Consider the following 17,286-nt stretch of genomic DNA (forward strand, 5'->3'; position numbering starts at 1 on the left):
TAAATAGAGAAATCATCTTTGTAAACATAAAAACTTCCAAGTGTCATGTAACTTTTTTGCAATAGAAGTTTCCCTATGTTGGCTTAATGCTCCAATCACAAAGGTATTGTTAAACTTGCTAATTATCAATAACAGATTGGGTGTGTGGGCGGGGGGGGGGGCGAGGGAGTGGAGGAAGCAAAATTTCCAGCTGCAGAGACAATCTCGACAAAAATCGCTCAGTGCTTTTTCATGTGGTACGTGATCGATATGTTTGATGAATGAATGAATGAATGAATAACCTAATAGACCACTTAACATTTATGACGTATTACAGGACTTGACTGAAGAGTAACATTAAAGATTTAAAGGTCAATGCAGTATTTTTCTGCAGACTTGTATTTAAGGATTAGTAGGTAATCTCAATTAGCAAATCCAAAACAATTACCATGCTTTGCTATTGATAAAATAGAAATACATATTTATCCTTCAATTGTATATTTCTTATTATCTTTCCCCTGGCTAGAAATTCTTATATAAAATGTCCACAGAAAATAAGTACTTAGTCTGTTCTCTAGGTACTGAAATTAATAGGATAAATTAAATGATTACTAATACTATTGGAGAGGACTGATAAGATATTGGTGGCAATACAATGATCATGAACACTTAACATAGCCTATCTGACATTCCACTATTCAACTGGCTGCTTTTAGAAACTTTCTTATTCATTCAATGGCCTGTCCCTACACTACAGGCAAAGTGCAATGGAGGACTGGAAAATCATCGAATAAAACAAATTCTAATAACATGTGAAACAAAAATCTACATTTGCAAAAATAAGAACTATAGATAGAATTATGGACAAGTGCTTCAATTCTCCACATTGTCTATATATAAATGTACCTGGTCATCTAGATACTTCGAGCCTGGGGCTCCTGACAGTAAGGCTTGTGAATCCAGACCATCTAACTCTGTCTAGTTGTTGAATGAGAACCATTTGCATGAAGGGCCCTGGAATCTTCTTAACTTTGAATATGTTGCTTAATTTTTGATTTCTCCCTTGGCTATGCCTTCCCTTCTTTATTCCCTCTTTCTCTTTACTTGTAGGTCCTGTTCAGGGTACTACATAGAAAAGAATGTGAAATACACCAGATTCCCCCAAGAGTCCAGAAAGAGGACTTCAAGGGTTGTTCATGTTTGCAGGTAGTAGCCAAGCCATAGCAGTTCTATTTGTTGCAACCATAATAATTTAACTCTATGGCTTAGCATAGGGAATGCATTTATATAGGCCAACCAGCATTAATTTATAAAGGAAGAAAAAATGTATTCATCATATTAAAATGTTTCTTACATGCAACTCTCCAAAGTAATGTAATTCTACACACACACACACACACACACACACACACACACACACACATACATATATAATACAATTATAGATTTATATTTTAAAAAGAAAAATCTATTATCTCTTAGTTTTGGGGTCCCTCTAAACTTAATGAGTGAACATAAAATGCATGAGTTACTATTTAAATATAAGATCACTTTCAATTACAGTTGACCTGCAATATATTAGTTACAGGTGCAAAGCAGTGATTAGATATTTATATAACTTGTGAAGTGATCACTCGGTAAGTATAGTACAGATCTGAAGCATAAGCTATGATTTCTATCCTATGATGATTTTTATAACTTACAATTTCTACTTCTTAACTCCTTCACTGTTTTTACCCATCTCCCTAGCCCTTGCATTTGGTGACCATAAACTCTATTTGAAATTTTCTGGTTTATTTGTTCATTTATTTTGTTTTTTTAGATACCACATATAAGTGAAAGCATATTGTATTTGTCATTTTCTCTCTAACTTATTTCACTGAGCATCATAGTCCCTAGGTCCATCTATATTGTTGCAAATGGCAAGATTTCATTTTTTCGTGGCTGAGTAATATTCCATTGTATATATGTACCACTTCTTTATCCATTTATTTATTGATGAGCACTTAGTTGTTCTAATATCTTGGCAATTGTAAATAATGCTGCAGTGAACAGAGAGGTACATTTCTCTTTTCAAATTAATGTTTTAGATTTCTTTGGATAAATACCCAGAAGTAAAATTGTTGGGTCATGATAGTTCTATTTTTAACTTTTCAAGGAAACTCCACATTGTTTTCCATAGTAGCTGCACCAATGTGTAATCCCACTGAGAATGTACAAAAGTACCCTTTACTCTTAATATCTTCAACAATATTCATTTGTCAATTTGTTGACGATTGTGATTCTGACAGGTGTAAGGTGATCTCATTGTGGTTTTAATTTGCATTTCCCTGATGATTCGTGATGATCATCTTTTCATATGTCTCTTGGCCATCTGTATATCCTTTTTGGAGAAACGTCTATTCTTGTGAGTTTCTTTTCTTTCTTTCTTTTTTTTTTTTTTTTTGCTTTAAGTTGTATGAGTTCTTTATAGATTTTGAATATTAACACTTTATCAAACATATTATCGCTGAATATATTTTCCCATTTGGTAGGATATCTTTTGTTGATGGTTGCTTTCACTGCGAAAAAACATTTTAGTTTGATGCCATCCCATTTGTTTGTTTCCCTTGCCTGAGGAGATATATCCAAAATGATAGTGCTGAAAGTGATATCAAAGTGTTTATTGCCTATGTTTTCTTCTAGGAGTTTTATGGTTTTAGGTCTTATAGTTAAGACTTAATCCGTTTTAAGTTTATTCTTGTAAGAAAGTGGTAAATCCCCCCTCCCCCAATCTATCCTGTTTTTTTTCCAACACCATTTATTGAAGAGGCTGTCTTTACCCTATCACATTCTTGCCTCCTTGGCCATAGAGTAATTGCTCACATAGGAGAGGGTTTAATTCTGGGCTCTCTAGTCCCTTACATTGATCTGTGTGTCTGTTTTTATGCCAATACCATGCTGATTTGACTACTAAAGTCTTGTATTATAGATTGAAATCAGACAGCATGATACCTCTCTTCTTTCTAAAGATTGCTTTGGCTATCCAGTGACTGACTTTTGTGATTCCATACAAACTTTAGGATTATTTGTTCTAGTTCTGTGAAGAATGTCATTGGTATTTCGATAGAGATTGCATGGAATATGTAGAGTGCCTCAGGTATAATGGGCATTTGAACCATGCTAATTCTTCCTATCTGTGAGCACAGTACATCTTTCATTTATTTGTATCTTTTTCAATTTCTTTTTGAATGCATTAGAGTAGGGCTCCCCAAACACTGGGTTGCGGAGCAGTACTGGTCCATGGCCTAGTAGGAACCAGGCTGCACAGCAGGAAGCGAGCAGTGGGTGAGCCAGCAAAGCTTCATGTATCTGCAGGCACTCACCAGCGCTAGCTAGCATCACCACCTCCGCTCCACCTCAGATCATCAGGCATTAGATTCTCAAAGGAGCAATGGTCCCTGGTGCCAAAAACGTTAGGGACCACTGCTTTATAGTTTTCTGTGTACGGGTCTTTTACCCCCTTGGTTAAATTTATTCCTAGGGATTTTACTCTTTTTGATGCAATTGTAAATGGGATTGTTTTCTTAGTTTCTCTTTCTGATAGTATGTTATTGGTGTATAAACACATAACCAGTTTCTGAATATTAAATTTGAATTCTACTTTACTAAATTTATCATATTAGCTTTTTGGTGGAATCTTTAGCGTTCTCTATATATAGTATCCTATAATAATGACAATTTTACCTCTTTCTTTACAATGTGGATGCCTTTTATTTCTTGTCTGATTCTGTGGCTAAGACTTCCAATACTATGTTGAATAAAAATAGTGAAAGTGGATATCCTTGTTTTGTTCCTAATCTTAAAAAAAAAAAAAACAACAACAACAAAAAACAAGCTTTCAGCTTTTCACAGTTGAGTGAGATGTTAGCTGTGGGTTTGTCATCTATGGCCTTTATAATGTTGATGTGTGTCTCCTCTATCCCTGAGAGATTTTATCTTAAATGTATATTATATTTTGTCAAATGATTCTTATGCATCAATTGAGATAATTGTATAATTCTTATTTTTCATTTGTTTTTGTGGTGTATGACATTAACTAATTTGCAGCTTTTGAACCAAACTTATATCCTTGGAATAAATCCCACTTGATGATGATGTATTATCTTTTTAACATATTACTGACTATGGTTTGCTAATATTTTATTGAGGATTTTTGCATCTATATTCATCAGGGATATTTACTTATAATTTTTTGTTTTGTTTTGTTTTTTTTGTAGTATCTTTTTCTGATTTGGGTATCTGTGTGATGCTGGTCTTGTAAAATGAGTTTGGAGTCTTCCCACTTCTTCAATTTTTTGAAAGAATTTGGGAAAGACAGGTGTTAATTCGTCTTTGAATATTCGATAAAATTCATCTGTGAGGCCATCTGGTACAGGGTTTTAGGTTGCTGAGATTTTTTTGATTACCGATTTGATTCTGTTAGTGGTCATCAGTCTGTTCAGATTTTCTGTCTTCCTGATTCAGCCTTGGAGGAATGTATGTTTCTAGGAATTTATCCATTTTGTCCATGTTGTCCCATATGTTGGCATATAAGTGTTTATAATATTTTCTTATCCTTTATTTCTGTCAGTTGTCACTCTCACTTCTGATTTTATTTGGGGCTTCTTTTTTTTTTTTTTCTTAATTAGTCTAGCTAAAGATTTATCTACTTTATCTTTTCAAAGAACAAGCTCTTCATTTCATTAATCTTTTCTATAGTTTTAGATTATTTTGTTTCTGTTCTGATCTTTATTATTTCCATCGTTCCACTCGCTTTGGGCTTTTCTTTCCCCCTAGTTCCCTTAGGTGTAAGGTTAGATTGAGATTTTTCTTGTTTCTTGTGGTAGGCCTGTATTGCTATAAATGTCCCACTTAGAACTGCTTTGGCTTTGTCCCATAGATTTGGGGTCATTGCATTTTTATTTTATTTGTCTCAAGATATCTTTTAATGCCTCAATCTGGTTATCAACCCATTCTTTGTTCAGTACCATTTTATTTTAGCTCCGTATATTTCTGTGTTTTTTAGTTTTCTTCTTGTAATTGATTTCTAGTTTCATATCTTTGTGATAGATATTTGATTTGACTTTAATCTTCTTAAATTCACTGAGACTTGCTGATCGGTCTAACATGTGGTCAAGCTATGAAAATGTCCCACGTGCACTCGAAAAGACTGTATATTCTGATGCTTTTGGATGAAATGTTCTAAAAATATCAATTAAATCCATCTAGTCTAATATGTCATTTAAGACCACTGTTTCCTCGTTGATTTTCTATCTGAATGATCTATCCATTGATAGCAATGGGTCTTCAAGTCCCTTACTGTTACTGTATTACTGTCGGTCTTACCCTTTATGTCTGTCGATACTTGCTTCATATATTTAGGTGCTTCTATATCGAGTGTTTGAAAATTTATAAGTTATATCATCTTGTTGGATTAACCTCTTTGCTAGCAGGGAGAATGAGGTAAGCCTGGTTAATGGCAATGCATATTCGATGCCTGAAGTGTTTAATAAAGGCGTGATGGTACCTGCCAGTGCTTCCATCCCAGGAGAGAGCTGCTCCAACCCTACTTCTCAGCCCTTGCCCTGAAGCTGGTCATTTAAGCTTCTCCCTATGTGTCCCTGGTGCTTTTTGAGCTGCTGGTCCTGCTCTGGGGTTTAGAGCAAGTGAGTTTGTGAGTAAGTGAGTCTGTGTGCAGCCCCTGAAAAGGTCTCCTGCAATCCTCAATATCACTTGGTCACAGTCCCCACTGGTTTTCACAGCCAGGCATTATGGGGACTCCTATTGCCAGTACTGGTGGCACAGGCTGTGGAACCTAGTGTGGAACTGGGTCCCCTCCCTCCACAGGAGGGACCTCAGCAGTCAAGATCTCCCTCCTGATTCTTAATTGCCATACATGGGTGTGGGACTTGCCTGATCTACTCTGTCCTTCCTACCAGTCTTGATGTGGCTTCTTTTTATATCCCTAGTTATAGGGCTTCTCTTTAGCTAGTCTTCAGGTGTTCTATAATTTAGTTGTAATTCTGATGTGGTTATGGGAGAAAGTGAGCACAGCATTTACCTATTCTGCCAACTTTACTGGAAGTCCTATAAAACCATTTCATATTGAAAATTCTAACTAATGTTAGAGTTGAGAATTAGATAAGTAAACTTTAAAAATGCTTTCATTAGGATAGCTGCATTTAAAGTTTCCTTTTAAGATTTAAAGAGTCAATGGTATTTATATTATTTGCTAATTACAAATTGTCAGCCTGAGTAATTTGTTTGCACTAAAGTCATCTCCATTTATTATAGTAATTAGTGTCTGCCAGGCAATCTTTTTTGAATTTCACAAATGAAAGTCCTTCAATATTTTCAAATATTTGCATCTGTAATCAAGATGTAGTGGCTGTACTCTACCATAATGTTCCAAGCATAGAAGGCATTTCATAAATATTTGCTGAATGAAGCTAGCAAATGATCAATCCTCACTTTAGCACTATAAATGTATGCAGTAATACAGTCACCTCCACTCTATCTTTGGTAGTAGCGCGAGTACTTAACAGATTATATGTCCCAGATAGACTAATAAATCTTATTTCAAGAAAATTATATTGTACTTTTTAAGACTAAAAATTTATAAACAAAACAAAAGCAAAGCACTGTGCTTTTATTCACCACCTGACTTAAGAAACAACACGTTCGTATACATTTTACCCCACCAATAACATCTAAATTTTGTAATACTGAAATCTTGCTTGATATTTATGCTTTACATATTACTTAGCTAACAGTATCATTTTGCGTGTTTTTAAATTTCACATAAATGGTATACTGTATGTAGTTTATAACAAGCTTTTGATGCTCAATTGTTTGAGAAGTCTAGTTATGTTAATGTATCCGTTATATTCATTCAAACCCACTGCTGTAAGTATTCTGTTTAAATATCTGTAAATTGTTTTTTCACAATGGTGCCACATTCTCATCAGTGGTCATGAGTCCTCAAAAATCCACACCCTGTCAGCAACTAAAATTTTCAAATTAAGAGAAATTCCTTTGCCAACCTCATGAGTATAAAATTTGATAGTTCTGATTACTGATAGCCAGTAAAGAGGCAGATGGTTTCATATGTATATCGGCCATTCAAGTTGCCATTTCTGGCCTTTTTTGAGAATTACCTTTTCATTTTTTTGGTCTGTTTTTCAATTAATCTAACTTAAAAGTCCCCTTTGTTTTTTATATGTGCTGTGTTACTAATATCTGCTAGTTCGTGTGTGTGTGTGTGTGTGTGTGTGTGTGTGTGTGTGTGTGTGTTTATGATAGCTTTGGAGGATTAGAAGTTTCTAATTTTAATGTAGCCACATTTATCAGTTTCTTCCTTTATTTTGTGCTTCATGTATCCAGAAGTCATAAAGAATTATTTCCTCTTAAAGAGCTTTAATATTTCATTTTTTTATTTAGATGTCTATTTTGTTAGAAATTTGTGTTTATGGTTCAAGTTACGAATCCAGCTTTTTAGATGAAAAATAAATTGTCCTATAACTATTTATTAATAGTCTAGTTTTCCCTCACAGATTTGAAATGTCTTTTTTGTATGATGATTTGTTTCTCCTTGAACAAATCTCATTGTGTCAATGACTATACCTGTGATAAAGCCTTATATTGGGTAAGGCAAGGCCCTACCCCTTTTTCTCTTCTTCAAGTTCATTTCTGTTATTTTTCTTTTCTAATCATCCTGTGTTCAAATCAGTTTGTCAAATTACAGGAAAAAAAAAATAACACCCGTTTTTCATTGGAAATGGATCGAATTGATATTATGATTGAGGAGCATTGACATTTTTGTGATATTACATCTTCCTCTCCATGAGCTTGTTATGCCTCAGACTTTTAATTATTTTTCAATGTTTCCACCATGCATATCTCTTGGTAGATTTTCCTTTAGTTGTTGGTATAATTACTATCTTTCTTTTTTTAATAAATGTATTAGGGTGACACTGGTTGGTAATAACACGCAAGGTTCAGGTGTACATCTTTGGAATATGATGTCTACAGACCTGTGTGTGCTCGCTCACGGAGTCTAGTCTCCTTCCCTCACCGTATATTTGCCCTCCCCACTTTGGTGACCACCGTTCTGTCGTCTGTAGCTATGGCCTTATTTTTATTCATTGCTTTTGTTTCCTTTGGTTTTATATCCCACATATGAGTAAAATCACACAGTCTTTGTCCTTTTCTGACTTACTTAGCCTAATACTCTCAAGATCCATCTGTGCTGTCGCAAATGAAAAAAATTCCATCTTTTTATGAAAGTAGTATTTCATTGAATGCATATGTACCACATTGCCTTCATCTACTCATCTGTCGAAGGACACGTGGGTGGTTTCCATGTCTTGGCTATTCTGATGACTTTTGGAGTTCCATATAAATTTTAGGATTCTTTGTTCTATGAAAAATGTCATTGGTATTTTGATAGGAATTGCATGGAATTAGATTGCTTTGCATAGTGTGGTCATTTGAACTGTGTAAATTCTTCCTATCCATAAGCGCAGTATATGCTTCCATTTATTTATATCTTCAATTTCTTTCTTTAATGCCTTATAGTTTTCTGTGTATGTCTTTTTATCTCCTTGGTTAAATTTATTCCTAGGTATTATTTTAAATCGAATAGTAAATAGGATCGTTTTCTTAATTTTTCTTTCTGATGGTTTGCTATAGGTATATAAAAATGCAATCAATTTCTGAATATTAATTGTGTATCCTAGTTTACTGAATTCATTTATTCTAATAGTTTTTGGTGGAATCTTTAGGGTTCTTTATATAGTATCCTATAATTATAACTTTTATTTCTTCCTTTCCAATTTAGATGCCTTTTATTTCTTGTCCGATTCTCTGACTAGGACTTCCAATGCTATGTTGAATAAAAATGGTGAAAATAGACATTTTTTTCATACATTCCTGATCTTAAAGAAAAAGTTCTTAGTCTTTCAGTTGCATATGATGTTAGCTATGAATTTGTCATATATGGCCTTTATAATGTGGAGGTATTTTTTTTTACGATTTGTAGAGTTTTTATCAAAATGTGGCCGATTTTGTCAAATGCTTTTTCTGCATCTATTGAGATGATTCTTCACTTTTTGTGGTGTGTAACAATTTGTAGATATTGAACCAAACTTGCATCCAATGAATAAATCGTCCTTGAATATGCTGTTATTTTTTATATGTATTGCTAAATTTGGTTTGCTAATATTTTGAGGATTTTTGCATCTATGTTCATCAAGAATATTCACATACACACACACGTGTGTATATACACATATACGTTTGTAGTGCCTGTGTCTGGTTTTAGAAAATGAATTTGGAAGGCCTTCCTATCTCTTCAATTTTTTTGAAATAGTTTGAGAAGAGTAAGCATTAATTCTTTACATGTTTGGTAAGATTCACATATGAAACATTGATTCAGGGCTTTGTTTGGGGGGTTTTTGATTGCCGATTCAATTTCATTAGTAGTTTTTGGTCTGTTCAGATTTTGTTTTTGATTCAAACTTGAAAGAATGTATTAGAAATTTATCCATATCTTCCAGGTTGTTCAATTTTTAGGCATGTAATTGTAGTGTTTCCTTATAACCATTTGTTTCTGTGGTGTTATTTCTCATTCGGTTCTAGTATTATTAATTTGGGACATCTTTTCCTTTTCTTAACAAGTCTGGCTTAAGTTTTATCAATTGTTTCTCTTCAAAGAACCAGCTCTTGGTTTCATTGATCTTTTCTGTTTTTGCTTTAGACTACTGTATTTCTACTCTTTATTCCTTTCTTTTACTCACTTTGGGCTTTGTTCTTTCCTAGTTCCTTCAGGTGTAAAATTAAATTGTTAATTTTAGCCAGTTTTTAGTGTGCATATACTACATAGATTCAGATCAAGGTGTCCTACAAAATTCATCACACAGAATTTTTAATTGGTTATTAGTGGGTTGGGGGAGAAGAGGTGAGATTAATAAGATATCACTGCAAGTAAAGGGGAGAAGCGTCCATCATAAAATATCAAAAAGAAAAGACTAGGAAAAATAGAATAAATATCACTTTAACTTTAAAATCAAGAACAAATTGTCAAAAATTTAAGCACAATAAGTGAATTGATTGATTTAATCCTATTTCCTTTCTATGACAATATCAGCTTTATAATCAAACATTAAAATCAATGCTTTTCAAGTTTTTTTCCTCATATTATTCAAACTAAATTCATGGACTCCAAATATTAGAAATCAGAATGTAAAAAATCCCTTCTTTCAAAGAGATTATACGTTTAGCCTTAACGACTAGCTGATAAATAAAAAGATCGGCAACATAAAGCAGTTATCTGAGGAGAATAAGTTCAAAGGAACATTTGAATTAGGATGTGAAAAATTTCATTTGAATACACACAAAAAAAGAGCAGGTAACTAGATCAAAGACTAAGTTGAAACTGAGGCTCAGGACTACATCTTAAGCGTGCCGCAGTAAGTCTTCATTTTAGGAAATGTCCTTAATGTTGAACTATATGCATTAATGTTGAAGTCAAAAACAAATCAGATCAGATTAAGAATCTCAAAAAACAGAAATGAAGCTCACCAAAACCTGTACCGATAGTTTTTAAAAAACAAGATGCTCCATGATATAAAATAAACCACACAGAGAAGTGACTATAGGGCTAAGTCTAGAAGGCAGGGAAGTTCACCAGTCACAGGGGGCTGAGCCGGTGCTAATATTTGAAAAGCTAAGATATGTTAACATAATACACATGCTTATGTAACAAAAGATATAACCATTCTTATCATTGAAGAACTGATTTTTAGAACATCTAATGTAGCTTACTGTATTTACAACTTTAATTTTAATAGGTGTAGCTCAATTATCCTCCAAAACCGTTGTACCAATTTGCAGACCCATCAGTAATGTAGAGAAGTTCATATTCTCATATATCCTAAATGTTATCAATCTAAACCTTTACACTTTGTTAATTCGATAGGTTCGAAACATTATTTTATGATTTGCACTTTCCTGGTTAAAACTAAGGTTGGGTAACCTTTCAGGTGTTAATTATCAGTTCTTCCTTTGTAAATTGCTTGTTCCTTTATCTTCACCTTGTCCTTAGGTTGTTGTATTTCGATTATTTTTAGGTGTCGTTTGTGTATGAGAGATTGTGACATAAGAAATATATATTTGGTCTCTGGTACACAGCTCCTAAATCTCTTGTAATTTCCCAAGTGATAAGAGTGGTAGAGGACTCTTTTGTTATATTTCGATTCTGTCCCTGAAATAGCTCGAGTGATAAACGTGAAAGCAACATCTTTTATAACTCATAACAACCCCCTTCCAACCTCACCCGATTTGTTAATGAGGTGATTTTGGGAATCCCTGTAAGTATGTGGGCCAGTGGCCAGGAGGAACCGACCATGTCATTAGAGGGCTGGAACTGTCAGCTCTACCCCTGGATTTCCAGGGAGGATAATGGAGGTTGAGTTCAATCACCAATGGTCGATGGTTTAGTCAATCATGCCTACATTATGAAGCATTCATAAAACCTCTAGCTTGCAGACTGCCAAACATCTCAAGGTGCTGGGAGAATGGTGAGCTCAAAGAGAGCACAGATGCTCTGTCCTCTTCCTGCGTACACCGCCCTGTGTGCCCCCTCCATCCAGCCATTCTTGAGTTGCGTCCTTTAGTAATAAAGGGTAATCTGGTCTCGAGTTCAGAGACCCATTCTAGCAGATTATGGAATCCAAAGAGGAGAGTACAGAAACCCCCAGTATGTAGCTAAGTCAGACAAAAAAGTTTTTGTTAACCTGGGGACCCTCTTTTGCACTTTGCATCCGAAGCCTGGGCTGTCTCGTGGAACTGAGCTTGTGAACACATGGTGTCACAATGGAGTTAAACTGTAGGACGCCTAGTTGGTGTCCAAAAAGACCTGGAGAAATGCTTGCTGTAGAAAAACCCACACACTTGGCGTCATAAGTGCTGTGAGTCAGAGAGAAGAGTGTTTCATTTTTTTAAAGTGATCTTAACTCTTTACTTGCTACTATGGAACTATTTCCTATCACTTATCATCACACTGTGGTTCTGTTAGTCCTTAAACTACACATTATTTTAAGGATGTATGTAACATGTCAATAACTTCCTTCATGGCTCCTATTACGTTTCTTTGTATTTCATGTTTTGCTTATAAAGGCCTCCTCTGCTTTAGATTTAGAACCATGTTCCAAACTTTAATAAGTTTACAGTTATTTTTACATTTAAATCTTTAAGGCACCTCGATTTCTGTGCATGCCATGAGGTAGGGCTCTAAATTGGCAGCCAATCGCCTCAAGCCATTTACTGAAGACTTCTCACTATTTTTAATACTGGTAGGTTTGGTTGTGACTGGGGCTTGCATCCTCTTTCATAACTGCTGATAGTGATGTGGACGCTAGTTAGTTCTATCAACATTTTTCCCCCATTTATTTCTTTTTCCTAAAGCTGTAAATTTCTACCTCAACTATAAAATGTCCTCTGACCATCATGACAAACTAAAGTAATGTAACATCTAGGTCGTTTTTACCATAAATTTTAAAATTAATTAAAATTACTGATATTGGTATTGAATTAAACCTGATCAATGCAAATATGTGAAGCTCTCTCTGTATCTAAAGGCATTTTTTATATAGAAATCTTTGCATAAATAACCTTTGGATATAGGAGTCAGACATCCCCCATTTTTTTAGCGCCACCTTTCCAGACACCTTAAAGTTCTAGTTTTTCTTGTTTTATATAAACTATGGATAAGTCTGATAAAGAGGAAAAATACTGAGTTTAATTTTAGAAGTTAGTTCTGAGTTTATTTCTAAAAAATGAAATTTTCAACATTATCGACAGCGTTTTTTTCTCTATGCATTTTTTTTCCTGAAATAATTGGCATTTAAGGGTCATATCAATTTATTCTTAGCCATTCCCAGAAGATAGGCTAAAATAAAGTTTAAAGACTTTATAACCGCCATTTCTCCCCACCCCCGTTTTTGAGGTTTCCGGGCGTGAAACAGCACTCACGTGCGGTCCCTCGGTGAAGCTCTCCTGGGAACAGAGGCACCGGTATGGCTGGCTCTTCGTGTCGCAGTGATGGGCGTGTCCGTGGCACTGGCATCTGCGAACAGGAGCATCACACAGCACCTGAGAAACATCGGCTCCACCGTGACCGTCTAAGAACCTCTGAGCACAGCTACTTTGTGAACTCGGCAAGGGGGGTGAGTAGCTTAATCAACGCACATCCATCTGCCTTTAATCCTTAAGTATTGGAAGGCATATCGTCAATCGCCGACCCACACTGACTGACTGGGAAGGTAATTTCCAAGTCGTTTACACCTACAGAAACTGTGTGGCACATTCTCCAGAAGAAAACATTTCCTTAAACTATTCAAGACACAGTTAAGGCTATAAGTTTAGAGTCAACTGCAGAAGGAAGGTGACAAATTTCCATTTGTTTTCCAAAATTAGAGGGTGAACAATAGTATTTTTTTATTATGCTGATATTACCGATAACACTTACAGATCGGAAGTCAGGTTTTAAAGATACACTTTCTTTCCAGGGCATGTTGTTCTCACACAGCCAGTTCTAAACACAGTCTGCCCGGGTGCCGTATGCACACCGGAGAGTGTGCTGCCCGCTAACTCCTTAGCTCCTTATTTACTTAAATACTGTGCACTATGTTTTCAATTATGGTTAGATATTTATGAATTAAGGCATATTAGATTTTTCTTTTAAAGGAAAATAAATACCTATACTTATACATGAGCGGGCACTATAGCTGTAATTCCAAATCCTGTTTCTTCCCTTTGATTTCAAGAATACTCAGACATTACATTCCAGGACCAACCTAACTATAGGGTAAATTATTTCTAAATCAGATCCACAGTATCATCAATTCTAAACCCAACAGCCTTTGCAAACTGATTCTATCACAATGCGATATTTATAGAGAGAAAAACCTCAGATACCAATCTCCTCAAAATCTCAGAGTAGGAAACCATCTTAATACCTGAACCTTGTAGATCTGGCTTGCTCTAAACAAGTAAGGCAAAAATCTTGAAAACAAACCACAGTGAAAAGCATACTGCAACCGAAACCTTACCTCCCAGTTATGGTAATTTCGTTGACTGCGTAGTATCTGTGTCTGACGCTGACGGGCATCTCGGTGGTATAGTACTGTCCATGGAAATGAAATCTTATTTGTGTGGCTTTTACAAACTCTTGAAGAGACTGGGTGTTGTAGAAATCATTGTATCCAGGACGATGATTTGGCCCAGGCGTTAGGATACTAAATGTGACATTGCCTCCGGAGTATGGAGTAAAACTGTTGATGAAAGAAATTTTAAATCATGAAAAGCTAACCATATTTTTCACAAAACATATTATAATACTATATTAATAACAGCTTAAATTCTTCACTCTGGAAAAACATAGTCCAGATGCAAGTGATATAAAATAGCATCACAGAAAATATATACTAAAGCATTTCCTGGACATAAAAATTCTATTACTATAGATAACTTGCTTAAAAATATGAAAATTGGATTATAAAGAACAAGTTAGACTATGAAGTCTTTTATGAGAATTTTAAACCTCATTTTGGGGAAAAATTCTAAAAGAATCTACTTTGAGATGGTTGAGGAGTCTCTACCAGCATGGTGAATTAGTTTACTTGAAGATTATTACTAACCCATCAATCTAGTAAAATTAACTCAAATGCCTTTAAAAGAATTTGTTTCAAAAAGTATTCATACTTGGAAAGCTGAAGACAGTTGACAGAATCAGGATTTTCCAAATCTCCACTGTTTTTCATTCCAAAAGTACTACAATTTCTAGCAAAATACTGCCAGTCTTCCCAGTCTAGCCCAGCTTCCTTCTTCCTCTGAATCCTTATCGCTGTAGGTTGTGGACTAAAGAACTGAATGATAATATAAAACACCTAAAAATAAATAAGTTAATTACGGTTACTGAAGTCTTAAGTTTGGCTCCATCAGTCTAAATCAAATGGTAGAATTGTTCAATTTAAATATGGTGGCTTACTTCCTCATAGTGACAACTACCAGAGCTTTACTAGACATCCAGAAATTTCATAACCCTATCGGAAAAGCAACACGTTGTATCATTGCATTTCTGTCACTCTTCTAGAAATTTTATAAAGTGGAAATTAATATTAAGTTAGATATAAAGACATGGGAAAAAAACCATTACTTCCATCAAATAATCATGTATATTCTGTAGTTATTTAAAATAAGTATCTGTTTTTATTAATTTGTGGTACTTAATATTAAAGAAGAATGTTTCACTATTTCATAATTTTGATACAAATCTCTAAAAAATTAGCCCCCTGCATGCCTTCCTTTAGGTACTTTTAATTCATACATTATAATGTTCAAGTTTTACCTCGTAGTAGGTTGAATTATGGACCCGACTGGATGGCCAAGTTCTAATTCCTAGTACCTGCGAACGTGACTTTATTTGGAAACAGGATCTTTTAGATGTAAGTAAGTTAAAAGATCTCGGGATGAGATAATGGCGGATGTAGGGCAGTCCTCACAAGAAAAGGAGGAGCAAGAAGGTCAAGGGAAGATGGAAGCAGAAGTTGGAGTGCTACCACAAAGCCAAGGAACACCCCAAGATGGAAGAGACGAGACCCCGCCAATGGTGATCCCCACTTCTGATCTTCAGAGCCATCAGAAAATACGTTTATATTGTTCTAAGCCCGTAAATTTGTGCAGCAGCTACAGGAAACAAATAGATACTCCATCATTTCAAATTACCTGATACTGTCCATTCTCCAAATCTACTGTAATAGTCACTCCTTCGTTGAGTTGGGCAATGCTTGTGAACACGCGTGAAACCCACGAGGTACTAATATCGTTGTCGTTGATGAAAGAAAGAGGGTGGGCCTCAGGATTCAGCCGTGACACCCTGTCACGGGTTGAGTCTTGCGCATCACTGGGAATGCAGTACCTCTGGTCCGAAGGGTGGACCCGAGGGTGGCTGCCTGGACAGCGGCAGTGTGACTGGACATGCAGCGTGGGCAGCCCTCCAGAAAAGATGTCCATAATCTCCCTGTGGAGGTCAAGGGCAGACAGTGAGGACAGCCGTTCAACGCCGACAGAACTTCTAAGAGGTACTACAGTTGAATATCGCTATATATTGTAATGTTTTCATTAGTATCCATTTAGCTTTCGTAACGTTTAAACAAAAACTCATTTCTGGCCAACTACACATACTTATTCTCACAAAATGAAACATACTAATTTTACAAACAGTAAATTCTTCAGTGTCGGCATTTTACATCATGAAGCATGTACAAGCCCTTGTCTGCTTATCAAAATATTTAACTAATACAATATTTTACTGTGCCTGCTTGAAGAAAGGTAACATTCACTTAGATTGTTAAACTGACTTCCGACTGAGAATGAATAATATATTGAAAGCAGGGAGAGTTATGGACAAAGTCTTCAGTTCACCCACGGGGAGTAAGAAAATAAAGTTATACTTATCTACTGCTGATTTAGGTGAAGGGACTGAGGCCAAGGCCATTTGTCAATGGTTTCCTGTGACTCATCAGTACAGATTCTGGCATCCGAAAATGCCTCAATGGCTTCAGATCATATGGCAGCTGCCAACAGTCAAAGAAGAATGCCAATTCCAGGCAGATATATTTAATTTTTCCATTAAGGGCCTTATACCTGTTCTAGATCAAAATTAGTCATTCTGTTTCTGGGAATGCTTCCAACTAACACCTTTCCAGACATTTTAGGTCGGCCAAGGCCAGTAGTCAGGTGTAACTAGGGAAGTCAGCGTCCTCTTAGACCCCGGTGAGTCAACGGCTGAGTCAGGAAGATTTTCCATTTACTAAAACACAGTTACACCTTCTTTAAATCTTTTTTTTTTTTCAGTTGATACCAGATTCTGCATGGGACCAGAAGTGACCCTTCGGTGAAACCTTTTATTCCCCTCCGGAATTACCGTAACATTGCTCTTCAGAATTTTTAGACAAAAGTGATTTAAAAAGTAGTGAGGCTGATGGCGGTAAGTCTCCCCAATTATGTTTTCCAGTGCCATAGCACCCTTTATTCAGGCACCTCTTGTTACATGGATTAGTAAACATTGCTAATGGATACCCCACTGACCATGGCGGCACCTCGAGAGTGATGGTTCTCAAATTCACAAGAACTCGCGCTGCCCTTTGTAAATTCGCCATGCTCATCTATCTCCATTGAAAAATACGGACTTTTTAAAATCTTTAATAGAAGTAAAGATCAATT

At 35.6% G+C, this 17,286-nt stretch overlaps 1 protein-coding gene across 1 annotated transcript in view; it reads right to left on the reverse strand.

Annotated features, from left to right (window-relative positions):
• Positions 1 to 17,286, reverse strand: part of USH2A (usherin) — a 526,768-nt gene that overhangs the window by 451,823 nt on the left and 57,659 nt on the right. The window contains exons 5-8 of the mRNA XM_036235436.1: positions 15,787 to 16,081; positions 14,764 to 14,948; positions 14,112 to 14,333; positions 13,033 to 13,126 (exon numbers count right to left, since the gene is read on the reverse strand). Coding sequence (XP_036091329.1) covers positions 13,033 to 13,126; positions 14,112 to 14,333; positions 14,764 to 14,948; positions 15,787 to 16,081 — 796 coding nt within the window. The remainder of the gene's footprint in view (positions 1 to 13,032; positions 13,127 to 14,111; positions 14,334 to 14,763; positions 14,949 to 15,786; positions 16,082 to 17,286) is intronic.

This window comes from Rousettus aegyptiacus, unplaced genomic scaffold (genome assembly GCF_014176215.1).
Source record: "Rousettus aegyptiacus isolate mRouAeg1 unplaced genomic scaffold, mRouAeg1.p scaffold_m13_p_18, whole genome shotgun sequence".
In the NCBI taxonomy this organism is placed as follows: domain Eukaryota; kingdom Metazoa; phylum Chordata; class Mammalia; order Chiroptera; family Pteropodidae; genus Rousettus; species Rousettus aegyptiacus.